Source organism: Neoarius graeffei, chromosome 5, assembly GCF_027579695.1.
Source record: "Neoarius graeffei isolate fNeoGra1 chromosome 5, fNeoGra1.pri, whole genome shotgun sequence".
NCBI lineage: Eukaryota > Metazoa > Chordata > Actinopteri > Siluriformes > Ariidae > Neoarius > Neoarius graeffei.
Genome location: NC_083573.1, coordinates 20782541 through 20808745, shown reverse-complemented (window position 1 = coordinate 20808745; position 26205 = coordinate 20782541). Strand labels below are relative to the sequence as shown.

The 26205-nt window shown below is 42.9% G+C and overlaps 2 protein-coding genes across 4 annotated transcripts in view; both read right to left on the bottom strand.

The window, feature by feature from the left end:
• Positions 1-875: 875 nt before the first annotated feature.
• On the bottom strand, positions 876-3865 carry LOC132886574 (uncharacterized). Of its 3 annotated transcripts, XM_060921399.1 has the most exons (10): positions 3788-3865; positions 3555-3682; positions 3424-3468; positions 3269-3328; positions 3126-3155; positions 2987-3019; positions 2772-2831; positions 2632-2661; positions 2481-2525; positions 876-2399 (listed from the first exon to the last, which is right to left on the bottom strand). In XM_060921399.1, the coding sequence occupies exons 1-10, from the start codon at positions 3805-3807 to the stop codon at positions 2110-2112; spliced, it is 741 nt and encodes a 246-aa protein (XP_060777382.1). In that variant the 5' UTR covers positions 3808-3865; the 3' UTR covers positions 876-2109. The 3 variants fall into 3 exon arrangements, with proteins under 3 accessions (XP_060777382.1, XP_060777383.1, XP_060777384.1); XM_060921400.1 differs by lacking the exon at positions 2632-2661; XM_060921401.1 differs by lacking the exons at positions 2772-2831; positions 2987-3019; positions 3126-3155.
• The window catches only part of LOC132886573 (transmembrane protein 241), a 140247-nt gene continuing 117850 nt past the window's right edge, over positions 3809-26205 (bottom strand). The window contains exons 4-7 of the mRNA XM_060921398.1: positions 9362-9547; positions 7793-7819; positions 3981-4185; positions 3809-3893 (exon numbers count right to left, since the gene is read on the bottom strand). Coding sequence (XP_060777381.1) covers positions 3859-3893; positions 3981-4185; positions 7793-7819; positions 9362-9547 — 453 coding nt within the window. The 3' untranslated portion in view covers positions 3809-3858. The remainder of the gene's footprint in view (positions 3894-3980; positions 4186-7792; positions 7820-9361; positions 9548-26205) is intronic.

Here is a 26205-nt window from a genome sequence, read left to right as displayed (position 1 = left end):
TAATATCCCAATAGTGAGACAGTTCAGATACCTTGGGATTGATATCTCTCCTCCTATATTTCACATAGCATCACATAACTTTCAAAGCATGCAAAACCAAATTGAAAAAGGATCTAGAACACTGGTCAAAGCTTCCAAATTCTCTTCAAGCCCGCATATCAATTGTCAAAATGGACATACTTCCTTGTGTAAATTTTTATTCTTCAATGATTCCCCTTGCTCCCCCAAAGGGTTATTGGGAAAAACTACATTCTCTCATATCCAAATTCATATGGAATGGGAAGAGACCGCGTTTGAAACTAAAAACCCTTCAGCGCGATAAGACATAGGGTGGACGGGCTCTACCAAACTTCAAGATGTACTTTTGGTCTTTTGTGCTTCAACCTTTGTTTGTATGGTTCAATTCTGATGCCTCTGTCTCCTGGAAACTAATTGAGGAGAATCTTTCTCAGTCCTACAGGCTTCAAGACCTGGTGTACTCTAACATATCACCTAAAGAAGCTAAATCACATCTTGGCCCTTTAATTTCTTATTTGCTCAGAACTTGCCACACTGTAATGAATCATGCTAATGTAGAGCTAAAATGGCACAAATACTCTCCTGTATTCAATAATTTTTCTCTCCTTATTGGAAAAAAGCCTTTTCTTTCCCACTGTGGAGGAATAAGGGAGTTAATGTTTTCAAAGACCTGTTTGATGATGATGGTTTGCGTGCTTTTAGTGATCTACAAGCTGAGTATGACCTACCTGGTTCATCATTTTTCTTTTATCTGCAGTTGAGGTCTGCCGTGAAGGCATATGGTGTCCCTTGGGGCATAGCACTTCCAACCCACTCACTGCATAAACTACGTGTGCCACAAAGCCAAACACGGGGGATGGTTTCCAAACTTTATAAATTTATTTCTGATCCATGTGCACTGTTGCCTGTAGAAAGTATATGGGAGAGGGACCTCCCCTCCACAGGAGAGGAAGAAATTTGCTGGGATACAGTATGGAAGAATCTACATGACCCCTCCAAAAACCCTGACCATCAATTGATACATTTTAAATTTATACACAGGATGTATCTAACCCCCAGGAAATGTCATGCTATGAAAATCATCACATCTCCTAATTGTGACTTATGCACACTCAATACTGCAGGATCATTTATACACATGTATTGGGATTGTCCCAGTGTGTCTGCTTTCTGGAGACAAATCTCTATCACCTTGAGTGATATGCTTGAGGTCAATATCCCACTATCACCATCTTTACTCCTGCTTAATGATGACTCCACTTTAGAACTTTCTCTTCAACAAAGGCGCTTATTATGGGCTGGCCTCACTGGAGCTAAGAAAATATTGACACTGAGATGGCAGCCACCTCATAACTTGCCATGGCAACAATGGGCCAACTTTCTCCTAGACATTGTCATGATGGAGAGATCAGTGGCCCGGATGCATGCAGCTAGTCAGAAAACAATTAGTGCATGGGATGCAGCTTACACTTTGGTTAAAGAAAGAGTGCAGCATAATTATCCATAATTTACATGATGAGTTATGTTTGTATGTTATACTTTTACCTGTACATGCATTTTTTTCTTTTTTTTAATATTTGGATTGTATTTTGAGATCCGGGATGGGTTGGTTAGGGGGTCGCCATGGGTTGGGGGGGGGGGTTATCATTTGTTTACACTTTGTGTCATGGATATCTTGTGTTGTACATACCAGGGCAGGAATTTCACAAGGGCCATGGCCCTCGTGCCCTCTCAATTTGGGCTTGTGCCCTTGGAAAAAAATATCTGCTGTAAGGCATACCTGTCAACCCTCCTGTTTTTCCCGGGAAATCCCTTATTTTGACTTATTTCCTGCTGTCTTCCCGTTTTTTTATTTTCTCGAAAATATCCCGTATTTTCACATTATATAAAAGTCGGTAGGTCCAGAATTCATGACGCGCTTCTGACAGGAGTTTACAGCAGGAAGTCGGGCCATGAATTCACGTCCCCGCCCTCTCCAGTACAGCAGGTGGCAGTCTAGTAATTACACATTGATTTTAATTGCATGTCTGTGAAGAAGACTGTCAGAACCATAGCGCTAGTCTGACACATGTTTATCATTGTTTCATTGATTCACAATGATATTAAGTATTTGTGTTTCTTTTTGCAGGTGTTGCAGATGACTGGAACCATTAGCTGCTTTTGTTTGGCATCTTCCTTCACCAGGGCCTCTACTGCCAAAAACTCCTCCATGGTGGAGAGTGGGAGCTTGATTAGGGGCGATGTCTGGGGTGTGTCTTGTCTCCCCATCTCTCTCCTTAGGGCCCTGACCTCTTGCGCCAGCCTTCCTACTTCCCCCTTCAGCTCCCTGTTTTCCTCCCTCAGCTGGCCAAGGAGAGCGATGACTGTGCTGATGCCCATGTCTGTTAAGTAACACCAAACATTAGGACTTTTATTTCATATTGCTGGTCATTTTTGAACAGTGATTACAGTTGATGACTCACCACGCAGCAACTGATTGTTCCCCTGTTGCGATGGCAGAGGTGTGGCTGAAATATCAGAGTGTACAATTTAGTTCACTTCAAGGTGCGCCTTAATTTAATTTCTGTTCAAAATTCACAATTTTCATGTTGATTGATTTCCTCTTTGACTTACCATGGAAGCGGTGACGTGGCTGGGGTGAATCTGAAAAATTGTATAGTCAGTTGATCAAAATGCATCTACATAGATATTTGTTTGTCGTTTTGTTGTTTTTTTTGTCGTTTTTGGCATAAATAAAGGCAATGCATAGTTACCATGGGTTAGTGGCTGGCTGTGAAGGAAAGGGCCTGGCGGGGTTTCTGAAGACGGTGAATCTGAAAAATAGTAAGCAGTCAGTTTTCCTCCCTCAGCTGGCCAAGGAGAGCAATGACGGTGCTGATGCCCATGTCTGTTAAGTAACACCAAACATTAGGACTTTTATTTCACATTGCTGGTCATTTATGACCAGTGATTACAGTTGTGGACTCACCACGCAGCAACTGTTGCGATGGCAGAGGTGTGGCTGAAATATCAGAGAGTACAATTTAGTTCACTTCAAGGTGTGCCTTAATTTAATTTCTGTTCTAAATTCACAATTTTCATGTTGATTGATTTCCTCTTTGACTTACCATGGAAGCAGTGACGTGGCTGGGGTGAATCTGAAAAATTGTATAGTCAGTTGATCAAAACGCATCTACATAGATATTTGTTTGTTGTTTTGTTTTGTTTTTTTAGTCGTTTATGGCATAAATCAAGGAGAAATCATAGTTACCATGGGTTAGTGGCTGGCTGTGAAGGAAAGGGCCTGGCGGGGTTTCTGACGACGGTGAATCTGAAAAATAGTAAGCAGTCAGTTGATCAAAACATATCTTCACTTACTCATTGGTATTTTAATTTCTGGCATAAATAAAGGAAATGCATAGTTACCATGAGTTAGTGGCTGGCTGTGAAGAAACAGGCCTGGCTGAGTGTCTGAAGACGGAAATGAAAGCATTATTATTTCAGACAACTTCTAGGTCTTTAGTAGAACAACAACAACAAGTGGTACAGATAGTCACCTTCATTAAGGGAGGGGAATTGCCACTCGCTGTCCAGCTGAGTGGCGTCAATAGATGGTGGCCTCCTCCCCCTGCGGCTTGGTCCTGCCTCCTCCTCGCTGTCCTCCTCCAAATACCTTTTGTTTGGTCTTTAAAATAAACCCAGGACCTTACTGACACAGCTCAAAACACAAACGAAACCGTAATTGAACTTATAACTGCAAGTTGTGATTTAAAAAAGAAAACACTTTTACCGTCTTTTCCTTGGCCCCATCTCACCATCATCCGATTGCAGGTCTGCTGTAAGGCAGCCTTCCTCAAGCGATCAGGTCAGGTAACGTCTTGCTTTGGCAAAGGTGCCTGAAAGGGAAGGCAGTCTTAATGAAATTGGCTTAATGCAGTATTGAAGTATTGTCATTGGTTTAATGAAGTAGCTATGCAGCTCACCACAGGTTGCCAGCACCCTTATTTTTTGATGGAATCGCCATCCTTGTCCCGGGGGGGTGCAGTTCATGGCGGCCTTCACAGCTTTGTTTCCGCCAAAGGGTGGCCAGTAGCATCCCACTTCTCCGTCAACATCTACCACCCAGCTGGACGACACAACTGCTGCACTCCGGTCTTGGAATTCCACAACTTTCCAAATCTGTGCCATCTATAATAAAAAAAAATAAAAAAAAGTACTCCATGGAAAGGATAGTTAGTGCCTGCCATCCAGCTGGAGTACTCCAACTGTCCAGATTCCTTCTAGTACATAAGTAAAGATGTGTTTCTTTGTGTGTGTGTGTGTGTGTGTTTTTTTTTTTTTCTTCCCATATAGGTTTACGAATAGTGACAAAGAGGGATTGCCACAAAGGTCTCTCCATCTGGGAACAACACACATTTGCCCTGGACAACCTCAAGCCGGTCAACATTAAGGCAGCTGTCTATGCCAAATACTCTGTAGCAGCCAATGCTTGTGGAGGGGCAAGGATAGTGGAAATATGACTCCCTCCTCTTGAATTTCATGTAAACCACAAAGACAGAGTCACCATGTTTAATTATGTTTTTCACCATTACGATTTCATTTTTAATCACTAGGCAATCATCGCCCTGCTTTGAAGAAAAACAGAAATCATTGAAATGCACTTTTTTAAATTGCTGGCCAGAACTTAAGTGTTGGGGTAATGGGCCCTCCTGGTGTGGGTGTAACATAGGAGTGGGCGATATGGGCAAAAAATAATATCTCGATATTTTTTTAGGATTTTAACGATAACGATATTTTGACGATATTTAAAAAAAAACACTTGCTTAAAGATTACAATAATTACAATGACTAAAAGAATCATTGCAGTGACAAGTATTTAAGGAAAAGCCATATTTTTCTTAAACAACTTTAAATTAATAAAAATGAATAATTCAATTGACAGTTCGTAACGGCAGCAAACATTCTAATCAACCGTCTCTGACGGCAGTACGGGTCTGCAAATATCCCGCCTGTTCCGCTGCCAACAACCAATCATATGTCGATCTGGACCAACAGCTTTCCAATCATCTTGCAGCTTCGTGCTCCGCTGTCCCTCTCCTGCCGTTATAGAAGTACTGCGCCTGCGCAGTGTCAAAATAATCCACGAGAAAAGTGGATTTTAAAGCTTTTTCTGAGCCATGAGAACCAACCTAACACTCAAGTATAATCAACTTTTCATGGCGATTTCAATCATATGCTCTTCGCGACCGTTAGTTTTCACAGAGTCCAGTATTGATATCTCCCCATTCATGTTCAGAGGGTCTGGTCTCACTAATCCGAAAAAGATGCCTGAAAGTGGCCGGCGAGTGCGCACTTGGCCTGATAGGAGCCAGTCACAGCTTCTTCTTCTTCTTCTTTGTTCCCCCCCCCCCCCCCCCCCCCCCCCCAAAAAAAAAACCCCCGTAAACTACAAGTCAAAGTTTTTCAGTATAACAATAATAAAGAAAAATGTGCTCAATTTAAAATGTATTGAAACTATTCGAAATCGGCTGATCGGTTCATTCATTATTATCCGTGAGTACAGAAACACTAGTAATAATTTCTGGATCATTGCTATAAACGTGGACTAATATTTCTTGGGAACCAATGGGTTAATGACATGGAATGAACCAACCGACCAATCGCATTTTTTCTTCAGATGGTATCTGGGTAAATCAGCAGCTGTCTCAGCCAATCACGTTTTATTGCTGGACGGGATCATATCACGACATCTTCCGGTAGATACCCGAAATCAGCTTTGTGCGTTGTGAGGCCAGCGGAGCAAAAAAAAACTTTTAATATGCTGAGCAATGTTTGATACATTTTGGAAAGTTGTTTTGGTTGCTTTATAGGTTTCTTAGAATATTTAACTCGTCACGTCTGTGCTGCTGTCCTGGGTTGCTAGAAACAGTTGTGTTGCCCTGGCTTGGCGTATAAAATGTGTGCCCCCCCCCAAAGCAATTCAAGGCCCGTCCGTCAGTCCGTGTCTGGCGCCGGGTCTGCTCCGCTCTGTATTGATTTTTGGCGGCTTAATTAAAAAAACTCGATAATGCAAAATTACACATCGTCAAAACAACATTCACGATGACATCGCAGACGATACATATCGCCCACCCCTAACAACTGTGGTTGTGTAGGTGGTGGTGGAAATAAACAAACTGGCTCCTCTGAAAGGCGTTTGACAACCTGTTGTAAAGGTTGAGATGGCTTGCGTAGCATTTTTTTTAGTTTACCCAAATAATTCTCGTAAGGAAAGGATGAGATGTTGTCGAGGGAACCATACTGGCGGTACTCGTGTCAGATGTATTGTTTGATGTACGCTAAACACAATCTCGTCTTTACCATACACCTCTCCAAAATGCTTTACAAAAGCCATTAACAATTTTTCGGAAAAACAAACCATACTTTCAGAAATGTTTGGTGTGAGTAGCAAAAACATGGCCACAGAAAACAACATGAAGTTTTCATAGAGATCTTGTGGAAGAATGTCCCTCAGAACTAATGGCCCACTGTAAATCATAAATTGGCGCAGCTCTGCCGCTTTCCACCTATCAGTTTCGGCGAGTTCACGGGGTTTCCGTGCAAATTCAGCTGGAGTATAGGGACGAAGCTGTATTAACTTTTCGGAGATGGCTTTAATGGCTCTTGTAGGCTGCCTTGTAGAGTTTTTCCCCCTCATCCAAAAATGTATCAACTTTTTCATAACGCCAAGGCAACATAAATGCATCTATTGGGAAGGCAGACACCATTTTCACCAGACCCGTCAGAGGACTTCTGTTGATGTGGTGGTCCTCATCTACCATATTTTCAAACTCCTCGTCTGACCTTAGCCTAACATCAGTCTCAGGATACGTCATTTTTTTCTGCCAAATACCAGTCTGATGGCATTTATCGCATCCGGAGTACCCATTATGGCATTTAATTTGTTTTACAAATGCTCGAGCAGGAGCATCACAAATGAAGGATGAAATGGCCACCCTCAGCTTTCTACCTCCAAATGTTACCCCATTGCAAAGCAGATCAGAGAGGTCTTTAACAAACTCTGTCAGATAATCAAACACATTGGAGGGTTTTCCAGGGCCACAAAAGATGCCAACTAAAAACGGTGTTCTGGTGTAATCGCAATCAATCAGTGCCAAAATAGGCCAAAACTGAAGCCTGGTGCTTTTGAAAATAGGGAGACCATCGATGTTAAATTGAACTCTTATTGTTTGAATGACATCTGGTAAATGGATGGTGCTTAATTTGGACAAAATTCCCTTTGCCAAGCCAAAATGGAAGTATTCCCCATTACCTATGGTCTGTAATAGTACTGCAGGCTTAGTGCCCAATAAGGTCCTAGCATCCTTGGGCAGTTCAGGGTGGCTTGTTCTCAAAATGGTCAACAGAGCAGTAATGGCAATCAAAGGCACAGAGAATGATGCAGCCCAGTGTTTTAATTTTTGGTGAAGCCCTGACTCTTCAAAAGAGTCACCATCAATATGACTGTCACTGTCACCCTCTGAAGACATGCTACTGCTGTCAGACTCTGCATCACTGCACCCTCCCAACTCAACAGAATCCCCACCATCCTCATCTAAACCCATTGATGATGCAGGCCTGGGTGATGCAATTGAAGAAGAGACTTGAGCAGCAGGATTACCCAGAGCTGACTCAAAATCGGACAGAATCTGCCTTTCTGACATTTCAGTAGCTGTCACAACACGTCTTCTTTTTGACCAATAAGAAGCCATGTTCTCTCCCCTAAAGAAATAAAAGAAATAAATGTCTGCAGTACCTTTTGAGGGAATGACGGGGTAGTGGTCTTCAGGTTCCATTGAGGTAAACATGGGGGGGAACAAAGACAACAACATTTACGTCATTACATTTGAAATAACCTTACACACACACACACAGTTCAAACAATTGTTTTATAGAAAGTTCTGTTTTAATACCAACAATGTTTTAACAATGTCTGGAGTTGTGTTCTAATGGCTGCGACCCATACTGCCCTACAAAGCCAAAAGACCTTAATATCACTTAAGGTCAACATGAGTTATTGCCATTTTTGGAACAGAGGACATCAGTTGTATCATGTGATGAATTATTTCGAGTCATTTCTGTTTTTTCTGGTAACAATAAGACGTCGTTTTTACCGTAACTTCCAAAAGCAAAGGGAAAACCAAGGCAGAAGCCTGTAATGAGTCTGATGAGTTAAGGTCTTTTGGCTTTGTAGGGCAGTATAGGCCTACAGTGTTACAAAGCCCAGCCCCCTCAAGCCGGGTATAGCTACCGGTTATAACCACGGCCTATATACTCGATTGAAATGCTTTGTTTTCACTCCATCAAGACCACTACTTTGACTAGTTTTCGACTAAACAATGCATCTGCATGTTTATTGTATTAGTTGAGGGAATATAAGCAATTTCGTTCGTGGTACCTCAAACAAAGTGGTCACTACAGAAGCGTTGGTAGCTGGATAATCTTTAAAGTTCATGGCCGCGAGGCGCGACCCATGGCTACACAAAAGAACAGGTCAGCTCAAAACGACATGCGACCTAGGCCTACATGCTTGATTTAAACGCTAAGTTTTCACACCAACGCTAAGTTTTCACTCCAACAAGACAACTACTTCGACTCGTTTTTCGATTGAATAATGCATCTGCATGTTTATTGTTTCAAATGGACACACACGCACACACACACACACACACACATACTTCAAACAATTGTTTTATAGAAAGTTCTGTTTTAATACCAACAATGTTTTAACAATGTCTGGAGTCCTGTTCTAATGGCTGCGACCCATAGCGTTACAAAGCCCAACCCCCTCAAGCCGGGTATAGAGCTACCGGTTATAACCACGGCCTATATACTCGATTGAAATGCTTTGTTTTCACTCCATCAAGACAACTACTTTGACTAGTTTTCGACTAAACAATGCATCTGCATGTTTATTGTATTAGTTGAGGGAATATAAGCAATTTCGTTCGTGGTACCTCAAACAAAGTGGTCACTACAGAAGCGTTGGTAGCTGGATAATCTTTAAAGTTCATGGCCGCGAGGCGCGACCCATGGCTACACAAAAGAACAGGTCAGCTCAAAACGACATGCGACCTAGGCCTACAAGCTCGATTTAAATGCTAAGTTTTCACTCCAACGCTAAATTTTCACTCCAACAAGACAAGTACTTCGACTCGTTTTTCGATTGAATAATGCATCTGCATTGTTGTTGTTTCAAATGGATACTAGTTGAGGGAAATTTCTCCAACGCGTGATATGACTGAAGTTCATCATAACTTCTTAAACTGCTTGAAATTGTATTCGAAATTCCCTTTATTAATAGTGACTGAATAATGGTACGTACCAGATGTCCAGGGATGAATGAAAATGTAGCATGGTCCAGTGTTTTTCTCAATGTTGTTTCAGGTCCAAGCGTAACAGCAGGCCGATCCACGAGAGTCGCGATCCAACCGAGTGGTGTGGGAGTTTCACATGCACCCAGGTATATAACGAAAATGATGTCATCCAGTAAACAGCAGTGGTAATCGCACTGCATTATGGGACATTATGAATTAAATAATTATAATTATTAATTATAATTATAAATTAGAATTAATTTATGATCATCTTGGAAATGTTAAGTTATTTGCAAAAAAAACTTTCAAACAAATCCATTGCTGAGTTAAGAAAGTAAACTGGTTTTTGTTCTTTTTTTTATCATTTACTTATCATTATCACTTATACTTATATCATTTACTCGTATCTATGTGTAAGCAGGATAAGACAAACAGTGGCAATTTATATTCTGAACAATTAGTTGCTCATCCTACCAATGTTGAAAACTGGCCGGCAAAAGTGACGATGGTTCAACATCGTATATTCGACCTTCTCTGACGGTCGACAGATCAACCTTTACCCACGGTGATTCAACAGTGATAAATCGACCTTCTCCGACGGCAGAGAAATCGACGTTTCACGGCACCGTTTCAGCGTTGATTTTCTGACTTACGACGGAAACCGACCATTCTGACCAAGAATCGGCGCCGTTTCAACGTCCCTCTGCTATCTGGGAGTGCATTAGGTTTTTGAGGTGGATGAAGTATTTCTGAAGTTTCAGAAGTGAGTAAGCTGTTTATTTAACTTTAGCTTCCCCTACGGCCCTATCACATGTAAAAATATTTTCACTAAAAATTGGAAATAAATTGTATGATTATTTGTCCTAAGGCCGCAGTTATCCAGAAGTATGCAGTGTTAGGCTTCTCACAGCATAGGAATTTCAGCATGCATCCTGTCTTACAGTCTGTAGTATACTGAAATATTTTCGCCAAGCTATGTGTATTTTTTTTAAACATAAAATGATTATTTCATCATTAATATCATAAATACATACTTCCATTTGTTTGTTTTATATAACAAACCAAACCGTTTGAATATCGATTGAAATTTGAGGAAGTTACAGTCATCTGAAAAGTACATATCGCTACCAACACAATGTAATGGGTAAGCCAGCTGTCTGAGGTAAGATGGCCGCCATGTGCGGACGTTCGACTTCGTTGACGGGCAACGGGGACGAGGCATCTAGTCTTCTATGTAAATCTATGGTCTGACCACGGTCACTGCTCGGAACTTCTCACAAAACTAAAAGATGGTCGTAATTCTTTCCTCAGGGAGCGAGTTTCAGTAGACGGCGAGACTAGAGACATGAATAAAGAAAGGAGCGAGGCAAAACCCAAAAAGGTGTATTGCCACTACTTGCCCAAATGGCAGGACGAATTTAATTTTGTGAAGAAAAGTCAGTTCGATTACTGACTTTCTGAAATTTTTGTAAAGTTCGACTTTCCGAAATTTTCCCTTATTTTGAGTTAAAATCTGGGAAATATCCCTTTTTTTCAAACCTCAAAGTTGACAGGTATGCCGTAAGGCCACAGTGGCCTTGATGCCCTGCGGTTTTGCAGTCTGCCTCGTGACTGCCAATAGGCTTTAACATCACCTGCGTCTATTGAGAAAAAAAATACGTCTTTTGATGACATTCTGGATTCTTATTGGGCAACTCATCAGTGGTGGATCGGACTCGAGCCTGGCATGAACCGCTCCGACGTGCTATAATGACACCAATCTATCACCAGCCAACCAGGAGACTTAATCAAACGCATCCCCCGCCCACTTGTGTCCGCGTCTAAGATGTTGAATTTTCACAGAAGGAGGGAAGAAGTTGACTGAGGTAAGACTGTGTGATAAATTAACGAACGAATAGGATAGGAATTTCAACATATAGGGCTTAAGTTTGTTACCATTAAATAAGCATTGCTTGTACAGTAACGTTATGTCGTTACAACATTGACCCACTTTTAACATGCCGAGTACTGACTGTAGCCGGTAACAAATGCTAATTAGCTTGCTGTCAAGTTTTTCCTTTGTCGAGCTTTAAGCGTAAGGTCATGGATGTTACTACTGCTTGTTCCTGCCGTAATATGATGCGTGATATGTGCTGTTGTCTGTTCATAGCCACTTTTTTAATCTATGCAGTTAGCATTGTTTTGTTACTAGTATTGCATGTTTCTTTTTGCTGTTTAACCGAAGTGTAACTGCTGCCATCTTGACGAGATCACCATCGCAAGAGATTTTATCTCATTGTTAAAAACAGAAAAATGCAAGCATATTGTCCAAGGAGCATGCAAAGTGCAAAGACCTTAAATTGCTCTGTGTAAATTATAAAATGGCACAACTTCCTCTGTAGCCGTCAACGGACAAAGACTTGTCTTGAGTTTTGAGCCAATCACAACAGGGCAGCACTGTGGCCTGAGGTAAAACATGATAGTTTAAGTTTGTTTAAATTACAAAAATGAGTACACCCAATGACTGTCTCATATACTCTTCATATACTCATACTGTTTAAGTAATGCAATAAAACTAATCTTTAAAAGTGGTATTTACTCAAACTGTTTGCACAGAATGAACTTTCGGGTTAACAGTGTAATAGTGTTGCAGTGTGCTGCAAATTTGCAATTTAATATTTCAGATCTTAAGACATGAAAGTGCTATTTTAAAAAATAAAAGGTCAGAAATGTTTTCTTTGTCATCTATTTAGTTCATTTTATTTCCTCAATAATTTTCCTTGATTGAGAAATCGGTCTGGGCTCTTATGGGTTAATCAGTAGCCTGCATCCTAGTATATGTTCCATTTACAGTCAAACATTTTGATGTACTCCAGGCTCAATTTTGATTAATCAAAAATCTGCATAGTAGTACAGTCTGAAGATGCTCTTGCACATTTGGTGTCAGTTGAACAAATTATGGGAGAATGTAGGTTTAATAAGTTTTACAATTTTTGAAGTGAGTGATGGATTGATAAGTTTAGATGTGTTCAATATTTTCTTATCTTCAGACATAATAGTGTAGGAGATGTTTCTTTACCTGCTTGATAGTTTCAACGGAGACTCCAATCTTCCTCAGAAGAGTCATTAGTCATTAAATTAAATTAATTATAGACGTGAACTTAAAATCATTGTTTTATTTTATGGCCTTGGTGCCCTGGCTTTTGGCCTTCGTGCTCTCAAAAAATTGACAGCACAAAAGGCCAAGTGGCCTTGCCCCTAAAATGACAAAATTCCAGTCCTGGTACATACTCTTGAAGATGCACAATAAAAACATTTGATAAAAAAAGAATTAAACATTAGTCCTACACAGTGGCGATCCTAGAGTGATTTACTCCCCGGGCGAAACCCCCTGCTGGCGCCCCCGCCCGTCTTTTTTTTTTTTTTCGGGGTTTTTTTTTGGGGACCTTTTTTTTTTTTCCGCGCCAGCGCTCGTGCCGCCCCCCCCGCGTTGGGCTCTGTATTAGCCAACAGAATGTTAACAGCTTTACATGGTCGTTTAAACATTTCTTGTTGTGTGTTGTACGTCGCGGACACAGCCCGTTATAAATTTGCTGTTACCAGAATGGCAATGATCAAGTCGTAATGTATTACTTAAGACTCTGTGTAATGTCATAGTAGTGTAGTACTATGGTAGTAAAGTCTTTTTGATGACTAGTACAACGTTCTTCTGGCGGGATTGTGCATATTATGGGGCTACGACAAGTTAGGTACACATGCACACTGATGACGTCACCTGCGCAACTTTGGTATCGAGGGCTACCGCATGATGTCACCGCGCCGCGATATTTTGTTAAGCGCCATATTGGAAGACCAAGTACACATGTATGCAAGTACATACATTCATAAAACAAACCACACCTGAAATGTAGCCAGGGCCGGTTCTGCCCTAATCTGGACCTGGGTGCAACATCGCGCAACCCCCCCCCCCCCCCAAAAAAAAAAACCAAACCCAGTCTAAATCAGGACAACCATCACATAACTATAAACATTTTATATAAACTATTTTAACTAAATGGGCTATATAATAAATAAGCCTGCAGGCAGCCACGGCGGGCTGCCTCAGAAAAGTAACCATTTGTCCTACCTTAAAACTCGTTTTGCATTTTCTGCCTCCTTTTTTGTATTTTTGACCCTCCGTTTATTTTCTTTCCTTTTCTGAAAACCCGTGTCCAGACATTTTGTTCTGCTACCAACGAACTAACTCGTCAGGTCTCGTCTCTCGAGCCCGCGATGATTCCCGTGGGAAGGGCAACAATTGATACATTTTTACAAACAACCAATAAACAGCCAATAGGGAGGTTGCAACGTTCAGGCTCTCCTTTGCTCAGAGACACTCAGTAATGCACTTATTCTCTGTCTCCTGGCAGAAAGCTCCTTGGTTTGCTTGTGTCTCAATCACAGCTGGTATTCTGTAGAAAGACTTTTCACCTTTCCCATCAGCTTTGTTGGAATACCCTAACACAGCACAAAAGTTTACCATTGTAGGTTTATGATGAATCAAGTGCCTCGTGGGTTTAAATTCCGCGCGCTGCTGTTATTTCCCCCAATCACGAGTTTGTTGGTCTTCCAATATGGCGCAGGGTTTGTTTACTTCTGGTTTCTGGTGATGTCAGTGAAAAGGGTCTATTGGGCTTCCCCATCCAAAATGTTCACACACACACCCGCCCGTCTTGTTTTTTTTTTTTTTTTTGGGGGGGGGGGGACCGTTTTTTTTTTTTTTTTTCCGCACCTGCGCTCGTGCCGCCCCCCCCCGCGATGCCGCACCGGGCGGCTGCCCGGTCGGCCCGCCCCCAGGACCGCTCCTGGTCCTATAGTAATACATCCATGGATACTTCTCGATGCTGTAGTAGATCTGACATTGCTTGACAAAAAGAACAACGATAAAAAGTTTATTTTACATCCACAAATAATAAAAAGCTATCATCTTTCTTTTGGCTGCTCCCGATTAAGGGTCGCCACAGCGGATCTTTCGTTTCCATTGCTCCCTGTCCTCCGCATCCTTCTCCACCACACCTGCCACTTTCATGTCCTCTCTTACCACATCCATGTATCTCCTCTTTGGCCTTCCTCATTTTCATGTGCCTGGAAGCTCCATCCTCAATATTCTCCTTCCAACATGCTCTGTATCTCTTCTCAAGATGTGCCCATACCATCTCAGTCTCATCTCTCTTAGCTTAATTCCCAAGCTCTCCACATGTGCTGTCCCGCTGATGTGCTCGTTCCTTATCCTGTCCAACCTTGTCATTCCCATCGCAAACCTTAACATCCTCAACTCCACCACCTCCAACTTTGCCTCCTGTCTCTTTAAGGGTACTGTCTCCAATCCATACATCACAGCTGGTCTCACTACTGTCTTATACATCTTGCCTTTCACTTTTGCTGGGACTTTCCCATCACAAATGACTCCCGAAATCCTTCTCCAACTGCTCCACCCTGCCTGCACACACTCTCACCTCACTATCGCAGCCCCCATTTTCCTGCACAGTTGACCCCAGGTACTTGAATTCACCAACTTTTCTTTATGTCTACTCCTTGCATCTTCATTACACTCTCATCCCCATTCTCATTGATGCACATGCATTCTGTTTTGCTACTGCTCACCTTCATTCCTCTTCATTCCAATGCATACCTCCATCTCTCTAAACCCAGCTCAACCTCCTTTCTACTTTCAACACATCACAATATCATCCGCAAACATCATGTTCCATGGTGACTCTTGCCTCACTTCATCCATCAAGCTATTCATCACTATGGCAAACAAGAACGGACTCAAAGCAGATCCTTAATGAAGTCCCACCTTCACCTTGAACTATTCAGTCATTCCAGCTGCACACCTCACTGCTGTTTCATTGTTCTCATATATGTCTTGCACCACTCTAATATACTTCTCATTCACTCCGCACTTTCTCATACAATACCATAATTCATCTCTCGGTACTCTATCGTATGCTTTCTCCAGGTCTACAAACACACACTGTAGCTTTCTCTGGCCTTCCCTGTACTTCTCCATTAACATTTTTAAAGCAAAAATTGCACCTGATGTGCTCTTCCTTGGCATAAACCCATACTGCTGTTGACAGATTGCTACCTCTCTTCTCAATCTCGCCTCCAATACCCTTTCCCATAACTTCATGGTGTGGCTCATCAATTTTATCCCTCTGTAATTACTGCAGCTCTGTACATCTCCCTTATTCTTGTACATTGGGCCTAGCACACTCTCCATTCATTCAGCATTTTCTCATTCTCTAAGATCTTATTAAACAAACAATCTTGTTTGGAACTCCACAGCCGTCTCACCCAAACATCTCCAAGCCTCAATAGGGATACCATCTGGTCTGACTGCTTTCCCAGTCTTCATTCTTTTCATGGCTGCCCTCACCTCATCCTTACTAACCAACTCTGCTTCCTGATTTGCTGTCTCCAACGAATCTGACCTTTTCTCTCTTGGATTCTCCTCATTTAATAAATCCTCAAAGTACTCTTTCCACCTTCTTAATACACTCTCTTTGTTTGTCAGCACATTTACATTTACATCTCTCATCACTCTTACCTGCTGTACATCCCTCGCTTCCCTGTTTCTCTGCCTAGCTAGTCTGTACAGGTCTTGCTCTCCTTCTTTGGTCTCCAGTCTTTCGTACAACTCCTGGTATGCATCTGCTTTCACCTTTGCTACTGCTCTTTTTGCCTTCTGTCTCATTTCTCTGTATAATCGCCTGCTTTCCTCATTTCTCTGATCATCCCAATTCCTCTTTGCTAGCCTCTTCTCTTTTATAATTTCCTGCACTTTGTTCCACCACCATGTCTCCTTGTCTTCCTTCCTCCTTCCCAATTGCCACCCTAGCACCTTACTTGCTGCCTCTCTTACTAGTACAGCAGTAGTATTCCAATCTTCTGGCAGACTTCCATGACTACTCAATGCTCGTCTCATTTCTTCCATAAACTCCTTCTGATGTTCAACCTCTTTTAGTTTCCACCACTTAATCTTCAGCTCCGCTATTTCACGCTTTCTCTTTTTCACTTTTAAGTTCATCCTGCACAAGGCCACTCAATGTTGTCTAGATACACACTCCCCTGCCATCACTTTACAGTCTCCAATCTCCTTCAGGTTACCCCCTCTACAGAGTATGTAGTCCACCTGTGTAGCTCTTCCTCCACTCTTAAACGTCATCCTGTGCTGCTCTTTCTTCTTGAAGTATGTATTAACTATTGCCAAATTCATTCTCTTTGAAAAATCAACCACCATTTGCCCTTCCACATTTCTCTCTCTTACATTATATCTGCCCATCATGTCCTCATCTCCTCTGTTTCCCTCACCAACATGTCCATTGAAATCTGCTCCTATCAGCACGCACTCCTCCCTCTATATACTTTCTACCACTTCATCCATTTTTTCCCATATGTGGGGCATATGCACACAACATTGATTACCACTCCTTGAATCTCCAACTTCATGCCTATCACTCTGACACTCTCTCTTCAAATCAATCACACTGTTGACCAACTCTCCCCTCAAAACAATACCAATACCATTTCTCTTTCCATCGACTCCATAATAAAACTACTTGCATCCACCTCCAATGTTCTTGGCCCTGCTTCCCTTCCACCTCATCTCCTGTACACACAAAATGTCCAACTTCCTTCTTTCCATCATACCTGCTAACTCTCTCGCTCTGCTAGTCAATGTTCCCACATTCAGTGTTCCTACCCTCAATTCTAAGCTCCTTCCCTTCCATCTTTCACGCTCTCTCCTAACACGCCTCCTCCCTCTCCTTCTCCGTTTTGGTGCAACATTAGCATACTTTCCACTGGCACCCTGTTGACCAACAGTACCGGAGGGAGCTGTAATGGAAACTTCTAATAAACCCTTCAGAACGCTTAGCAGTTGTCTTTTCAGTTATTTATTATAGTAGATTACATAAACAGAGATATGGAAACAAAGAAGACGACGACACCACCTCTGGTGATGTCAAGAGTGCACTCTGAGTTGTGTCTTAGTGGCTGTTATCTATTATACTCTAAAGACATTCGCTTACTGCTCGCGTCTGTACGTGATTGGCTCAAGATTTTCTATGAAGCTTTGTTAAAGCGTGCACCTGGCGTGCTCTGGGATGTGCAGACGGATGTGGTTTAGGAGAACTCTGACACCCTGCTTATCACCAGCCAAGGGCACAGAAAGGTGATTACAGCATGTGGGAAAACAACTTTTCTCAGTACACTAGGCCACTTGAGTTCAACACACAGAAACACAGAGAATAGAAATGTTCATTCACTAAATTTCCTTCACATTTCCCACCTTTTTATCCTACAGGACAATAATTGCTGAAAGAATGAAATGTACACAATTTCAGTGGTAAGAGTTCCTGGTGAGATTCGACTTAACACATCATTGAGTGTACAGGGATAATGCTAAGGCTGTTTTGTAAGACATAGATGTCTTAAGTTATGCTAGCAAGCATAGATCAGGAAACAATAGAACAGAAAATAACCACAAATGAGTGTTTTAAGCTAGGACTAATTTCATATCAGCTGTGCTGACGTCGTCAAACGGTGGGTTATAGTCTTCATGTGGGTTTGGAGGCCAGTTAGGCAAGTCATCTGGGTCTATTTTCACCATCTGGTTACCAATATTTGTCAGTTGCCTCTGAAACACAGACATACAACATTGACAGCAAACATAGCATCACAATCACTAAGCCCAGGACTGGTATGGTGGATAGAATCAGAGTCTTCCATCCACTAAACCAACACCACCAGCTGTCTTTGACTCCTCCATGTTCATCTGCTCATAATTGTTCAGCAACCTTGCGCATCTTGTTCAGTGCCTCAGTGATGTTACAATGATTCCTGTCGTTTTCAGGAACGTACGTACAACAATGTTCTCCTATCATGCCACATACTCCGCCTTCCTTTGCCAAAAGGATGTCAAGGGCCATGCGATTCTGTGTTGTCATTAATCTGAGTGCGGTCAATTCAGTTCTCACGCCCTCCATGGCCTCTATGGTTGAATTCACGAACTGTGCCAGTCTATAATGCACCACCTCAAGTTCATTCCAGAGTTGTGCTATCCCATACTGTGGAAACAGTGCCTGGAAGAATTTCTTCACCTTGGGTTGCAGTTGATGTTCTGGAGGAGGAAAATCATTGTCTGCGCTTCTGCACCATCTGCCACTCGCCTCAGGGGTTGCTATTATTAGGTGGGCATCTAATTGGATCAGGGCACACATGCCTTTCCAATCTATTGGGAGGAAGTTATACACATGGTGACCACACTTACACTGCCAGCCTGGGTAATAAAAGGTTGGGCCAGCTAACTGAGTTAGATTCCCTCCCGGCCCTAAATAGGAGGTATCCTATTGTCGCCTTTCTGCCTTGCTTGTACAGAGTGCCATTTCGTCCCGTGCAGGTCACGTTTGGATTTGGGACTGAACCCTGCACTGTGCAAACGGTTGAACACTTAGCTTCCTTGACCTTCCCCACAGAGGTAGAATTTGGATTGCCCTTTTGGCCTGCGCATAAGGTATAATTTATCCCCTTTCCTGGTTCATTTACCCTAATTTCTACTCTTGGGTGGGTCGTCTCCCCCACCTCGATATGTGACATTACAGTCTTTTTTTTTTTTTACATCAGGCCAAAAAAAAAAGTGTGTGTATTTCCGGTTACCCGACCGACCCTAATCCGTACCGCCCGACCCTAAACTTTTTTTTTCGTTTTTTTCCCAGTCGCGACTTTTACATATAACCCAACCACGTGAACCGGAAGTTTTTGTCACTCACTGGGAAAATCGGGGCTTTCCACAAGCGCCGGCTGCCGGCCATACAGCCGACTACACAATTAAGTCCAGCCGGCTACTTTAATGACTTATTTTTGTAGCCCACAGGCTCTAAATATTAATTTTTGATTTTAATAAAATTAAATGTTTATCTAACGGACTGACAATAATGTCAAACTGAACCGCACTCATTTAAGTTGTGATTCGCGCTGTTTGTACCGATAATAATCACAAATTCCCTGCAGACTTCATTGATCAAGGGAGAGTAACTCATCCGCGGCCCCGACATGCGGTGTGCGCGCGCGCACTCGGCAGAGGCAGTAGTGTGTCGGGGCCGTCGGAGGGAACAGAAGCAGAAATAACGCTTATTTTGTCTTTCACCTCGAGACATGATTCAAACTTTAAAACGGAGACAAAATTCTCCTGTGTGGATCTGGCATTCAACTTTTTTGCTAGGTTCTATACTTTTTAATCAGTCACAGACCAAACACCATGAGCAAATCTGGAGAAATTCAGACTTTATAATGGGTGTCTACTGCGTTACACACCAGTGGCGCTCAGGAGTTTAGAGTGTAGGCAGCTTGAAAAAAAAAGCTCTCTCATTTAAACTGTTTTCTCAGCCACAATTTTCACTCTACACACACAATTTTCTCAAAAGTTGTAGTCACACATTGTGTGAATCAAGACAAGTGTCTACCTGAGCGATAGGATTTACAGTTTTTGAATGAGAAGCCTGAAAGTAAGGAGAGGACAGCCGCGCTCTCCCATAGACTCCCATTATAAACGTGGCAGCGCTTTTACTGCAAAATCAGAAAAGTCACTTGTTTTTAACTCGCTCTAGTGTCCACATGTTTTACACTAGGGACAAAAAAAATACATTAATGTGTTCATGGGAGCCTTGTAGCACTCAATGTGAAAGAATTTTGTGAATAGCTCCTTTCGTTTCCGCGTAAATCAGTGTTGTTCGAGGAGAGAGAACTCTGAGAAAAAGCGCTCTTTGCTTGTTATATTGTGTCTTTTCCCTGCACCGTTACCAAGGCGACGAGCTCCACTCAGGGAGCAGAGAGGGGAGGGGCTGCTCTCTCTCTCTCTCTGAACTGAAACAAACATGGTGTATTGAGCTGTTATATTTACAGAAAAATTCATGTTAAAAGGTGTCTCATGCTGCATCAGATTCATCAGAAGGTGGTAACTCTTGTGACCTGCAAAGAAATTCATTATATTTTGTGAAATTATTCCTGTCTAAATATAGGTTATGGCAGCCATCTTGAAAAAAAAAAAAAAAAAAATGCCTGCCTACCGACCCTAGTTTTGAAATCTACGTAACCGGAAAAAAAACCACTTTTTTTTTGGCCTCACCACAGACAGCTTCCATCACGGCTCGCCATGCTTGCGCAGTATTCTCTTTAGTTGTGTTGGCGGTCTCAAACACGAATGGTTGTGTAACGGTGTGTGGCAGGGTGGAGCAAACTAGACAATTTGACCTGTTAGCCTATTTAGCTGTAAAATTAGCATACTGCCAATACAAATTATGAGTTGGATGTCTCCCTTGTCTTGACTCTGTGTCAGTCTGGGTTCCCTGTATCGACCACCACACGAATCCTCCCATGAGCCCCAGCAGGATCAGGATGCTCAGGCCCACAACTTGACCTAGCTTATGATTTACCCCCTTCATTTTATGTTAACTAGGTCTCCGAGTTAACCCTTGCCCTTCTTGACGTGTATTGGTGCTCAGAGGGCGGGCACGCCCTATCAGCCCTCGTCCCACCACACTGGGGCTTGGAGAAACTCGGGACTTCTGAAACCAGTTTACTGACTAGATACTGAAATACTCTTCTCTATTGAGGGTGCAACAGCATAACTGTGGCAGCGCTTAGTTCTGTGGGACTTGCTTGCCACGTGGTTTAGATCAAGGTGGGAAAGTGGACGTGTGGAACACCTTCTAAATGATAATCGCTTACCTCTCCTCCTGAGACTCAGGTTATGGTTGGGGTTCTGTGCCAAGATGTACTCAACACTTTTTTTTTTTTCATTGGTGTTGCACAGATTTGTCTGCTGGGATTGTCCTCCCGGAGCTGTTGCCCTGACCTCTTCACCCGTGATGAGGAGCCACAGCCTTTCTCCTAATGGGTTACAGCTTCCAGTGTCCACTAATACTCGGGTGCGTGTGTGATTGATGTGATACTCGCACTGTTCCATGTCGTGATGCCTTTCTTCCTCATGAGCTTTAGTCAGCATCCGGGTCACTTAGGCCTTCCTTTTCCTCCTGCTCAGCCGGCTCAGGAACCCTCCTGCAGTGGCTAGCATGGATCGACGTCACTCTGCCTGTGACCTTCACTGCCGTTGGGGTCGTGAGCAGGACCCAGAATGGGCCATTCCATCGTGGCTTGTTCCACTTGGTTCGTCGGAAGTCCTTCACCACTATCCAATCCTCTGGTTGTAGATCGTGCAGAGGTCCCTCAGCGGGCTTGGAAAGCGCTTCTTTTACCTGTTTGTGGATAGATTTCAAAGCAGAGGACAGCGTTGCACGGTAATTCAACATTGCATCATCACACAGTGTGGTGTCCGGCAGTGTTCCTTGGGCTGACCCTATCCCCGTGTTGGGTATTCATCCAAACAGAATTTCAAATGGGCTTAACCCATGTTTAGGCCTAGTTTGCATCCTCATTTGTGTGAGTACTACAGGGAGGACTTTTGTCCATCCTAGCCCTGTTTCTGCACAAGATTTGCTTAGTTTATTTTTAAGGGACCCATTTTCCCTCTCCACTGCTCCCGCACTGGCAGGATGGTAGGCACAATGTTGTTTCAGGTCTATCCCTAGGAATGCTCCTATTTCTTTAGGGCTGCATTAACAAAGGGTGTTCCATTGTCACTTGAGATTTTGCTAGGTATACCCCACCGAGGAATATTATGTCTCTCAGGAGTGCTTTGACCACTGCCTCTGACTCTTGTTTAGCTGTGGGAATACTTCAACCCATTTTGAAAACATGTTAACTATTACCAGGCAGTACCTTTTTCCCCCTCACTAGGTGTCAGTTCAATGAAGTCCATTTGGAGATGATCAAATGGTTTGTCTGGTATTGGGTGTGCTGCTTGAGTTAGTTTGATACCTTGACCTGCATTATGTTGTGCACATATCAAGCATTGCTTGCAAAATTTCACAGCATAATTTGAAAACCCCTTTGTGAACCATCTCTTTGTTACTTCTGCTACCGTTCCCCCTTTTGACACATGGGTAAGCCCCTGGGCCAATTTTGCATAGAAAGGGAACGTGTTTTGGTAGACAGGGACAGCCTGAGGGACAAACCCAGACCGAGTTTGCACAGATACAGCCGGCCTGTTTCCAGACTTGTCTCTCGTCCTGAGTGGCAGTGCTCTGAAGGTCCGCTAGCTGTAAACAGGGGGTAGAAACCTGAGGAAAAGCAAGGTTAGAGGGTGAACTGGAAGCTGAGGCTGCACACTTAGCTGCTGCATCCGCCCTGGCATTTCCTTGAGACACAAGATCAGTATTGTTAGTATGGGCAGCACACTTACACACAGCAATGGCTCTAGGGAGTAGAATAGCATCCAACAACTCAGACCAGTTTATTATGTGCAATGGGAGATCCTGTGCTAGTGAGAAAATTTCTACGTTTCCAAATGGTGCCAAAATCGTGCACAGTGCCAAATGCCTACCTATTGTCCGTAAAAATATTGACAGATTGCCCTGCAGCCAATTTGCATGCCTCGATAAGGGCACAGAGCTCTGCAGCCTGCGCCGACAGGTTTGAGGACAGACACGACACCTTGAGGACCTCGTGACCTGAGACTACGGCAAAACCTACTTTGTTCTTTCCCGTCTCTGGGTTTCTGGAGGCTGAACCACCCAACAAAAATCATCAGTGAGAGCGACACAGTCATGGGGCTCTCCATCGTCCTCTGTAGGGAGAAGAGAGGCAGGATTCAGAACAGTACAACGTTTCACAATGATGTTAGGCATATCAAGTATGACAGTGTTATACTTTAACCATCTCTGTGCTGACAAATGTAACGTCTTTTTCTCCAACAGAAGCAGGGAGACAGCATGTGGGACCAAAAGGGTGAGGTTAGAATACCCCACAATATTTCTGGAAGCAGTTACCGCCTTTTCAGCTGCAGCAACTGCATGCAGGCAAACAGGAAGTCCAGCCGCCACTGGGTCCAATTTGCTGGAGAAGTAGGCTACAGGTCTTAATCTATCGCTGTGCTTCTGCAAAAGAACAGAGGTGATGAAACCCTTCTTTTCATCTACAGTTTGAACAAATGATTTATTGGGGTCAGGCAATCCCAGAGTGGGTGTGGTCTGCAGGGTGCTCATTAGGGCCAGGAATGCTGCTTCTGCCTCTGATGTCCATGTGACAGGTGACGAAGCGGTGAGGGACGAATCGTGCACAAGCTCTCTCACTGGGCTTTCCAGGATGGAATAATTTGGAATGAATGCTCTGCAATAGGAACACGTTCCCAAAAATGACAAAACTTGTTTCACAGTGATCGGCTTGGGAATTTTCTGAATAGTTGAGACTCTATCTGCAGAAAGCGTTTTCCCCTCCCCTGTGATGTCATGCCCTAAGAAATGCACCTTCTGTTTTGCAAACTGTAATTTTGTGAGGCTAGCCTTATGACCCTCCTTAGCGAGGTGTCGCAGTAGCCTTATGGTGTCATCTTCACATTCAGCTTTAGTTGGGGCACAAATCATTAAATCGTCAACATACTGCAGCAAAGCTGATCCTGGTGACAAAGTTAACGAAGCGAGGCTGTCTCTGAGGCACTGGTTGTATATGGTTGGGGACTCACAGTAACCCTGGCACAAACGAGTGAAAGTGTATGGACGACCATCATACATAAAGGCAAACCAGTACTGGCTGTTTTTATGTAGAGGAGTAGAAAAGAACGCATTTGCTAAGTCCACCACTGAAAACCACTCATTGTCAGTGGGCACCTGGCCCAAAATGGTGTATGGATTAGGGATGTTAGTCGCGCGCGGAACAACCGCGGCATTAACTGCTTGCAGATCTTGGACAAACCTCCACTCATCGGGCTGGGATGGTTTTCTTACCTTCTTAACTGGGAAAATAGGAGTGTGCACTGGAGAGTCCGGGCAAGGGGCAATTACACCTGCCTTCAGCAACGAATCAAAGACCGGTCTTATACCTGCGATTGCTTCTGGTTTGAGTGGGTACTGGGTCTGTCTCGGCCTGAAATCTGATTTGGGGGTGATCGCCACTGGTTCACCATTCTTTATTAGGCCTTCATCATGTTTACCCTTTGCCCAAATGGAATTTGGAACTCCTGCCAATTTGGGGTGCACCTCTGCTGGAGTTATGCCTGTGGAAACAGAGACAAACAGGCCACTATGGCCAGGTTCCCCAGGACCCTGGTTATCAGTGGCTAATATTACGCTGCGGTTAACAAGCGCGCACACAGCATGACTTTGTTTGTAGACCCCAAGCTTTTGGCAAAGCAACACACTAGGGTCGTCTGTTTGGGACCATTCATTGCCATTGGCTATGCACTTCTTGACCCATTTCCCCACGTCTTTCCCATGGGCGGCTCGTGGCTTTGCTAATGAGACATGGGGTATAGAATTAACGATGTCAAAGAAATCATGCTTTCCTTCACACAGCCATTGTTAACCCGGGCCCTGACCGATCCAGTATGGTACAGTATTTCTCTTTTCAATCTGCATGTTAGATTTGGCACAGTTTTACGCCAGATGCCCTTCCTGACACAACCCTCTCCATTTATCCGGGCTTGGGACCAGCACCAAGAGTACACTTATGCACCCCCACTGGCTGTATTACAAGTAATAAAAAGCTATATAGGAAATTATTGCAGTTTTGTTCAAATCTACACAGATGCCTCAAAGAATACAGCTAATAGAATTGGTATCTCATTCATAGTCCCAGAATTTAATATTAGAAATTGGAAGAGAATCAGTGATGGACTATCTGTATATACAGGGGAGATGCTGGCAATTTTGTTAGCATTACAGTGGGTGGAAGATGTGAGACTGTTGAGTCCAGTAATAATGCTCTGATTCCAGTGCATCATTAACCAGCCTGAAGTACCATCATTCAGATAGCAGATGAGATGTTTTAATAGAGATACAACAAACACTATAGAGGATTCAAATGATGGGACTGAATGTGACACTTGTTTGGGTACCAGCACATAAGACTCAAAGGAAATGAGACAGCAGAAAAATGTGCAAAGGAAGCCACAGGAACAAATCATATTGACCCTTCAGTAAAACAGAAATGAAGACTGCAATTAAGCAAAAGTTGAAAGAAAGGTGGCAAAAACAGTGGGAAGAAGAGAGAACAGGAAGATGGTACGATTGAATTCAAAGAAAAGTAGATGTAATGAGAAACACAAGGAGAACATGGAGAGAAGAAACTGTCATATGTAGGCTGCATTTTGGTCATGCAGGATTAAACAGCAAATTATTTAAAGTAAGAAAATGGTCAAGAAGAAACAATAAAACACGTTATGATTTACTGTCCAAAATATGAAATGGTGAGAAGGGAACTGAGACTGAACCTTGAAAAACTAAAGTTAAATTTGGATGTGCAGGATCTTTTACAAACAAGCTTGGGAGAGAAATGCTATTTACTTTTGTTTCAGTATCTCAGAACAGTGAAATTGATGAAGAGAATTAATTTATTTTTCCCCCCAAGACAAGGTATCATGAGAGATCCCAATCCACATTCCATACCAGTTGGCGGCGGTAATGTACCATAATGTTGTTTGCCAACCGCCATAAAATAATAATAATAATAATAATAAGAAGAAGAAGAAGAAGAAGAAGAAGCAGCAGGACCCTGACTCTGAAACACTACTAAGTAAGCAACATGAAAACCAAGGAGCACTCCAAACAGGTCAAAGACAAAGTTGTGGAGAAGTATAGATCAAGGTTGGGTTATAAAAAAAAAAAATCCCAAACTTTGAATATCCCACAGAGCACCATTAAATCCATGACAGCAAAATGGAAAGAATATGATATCACTACAAACCTGACAAGACAAGGCCATCCACCAAAACTCA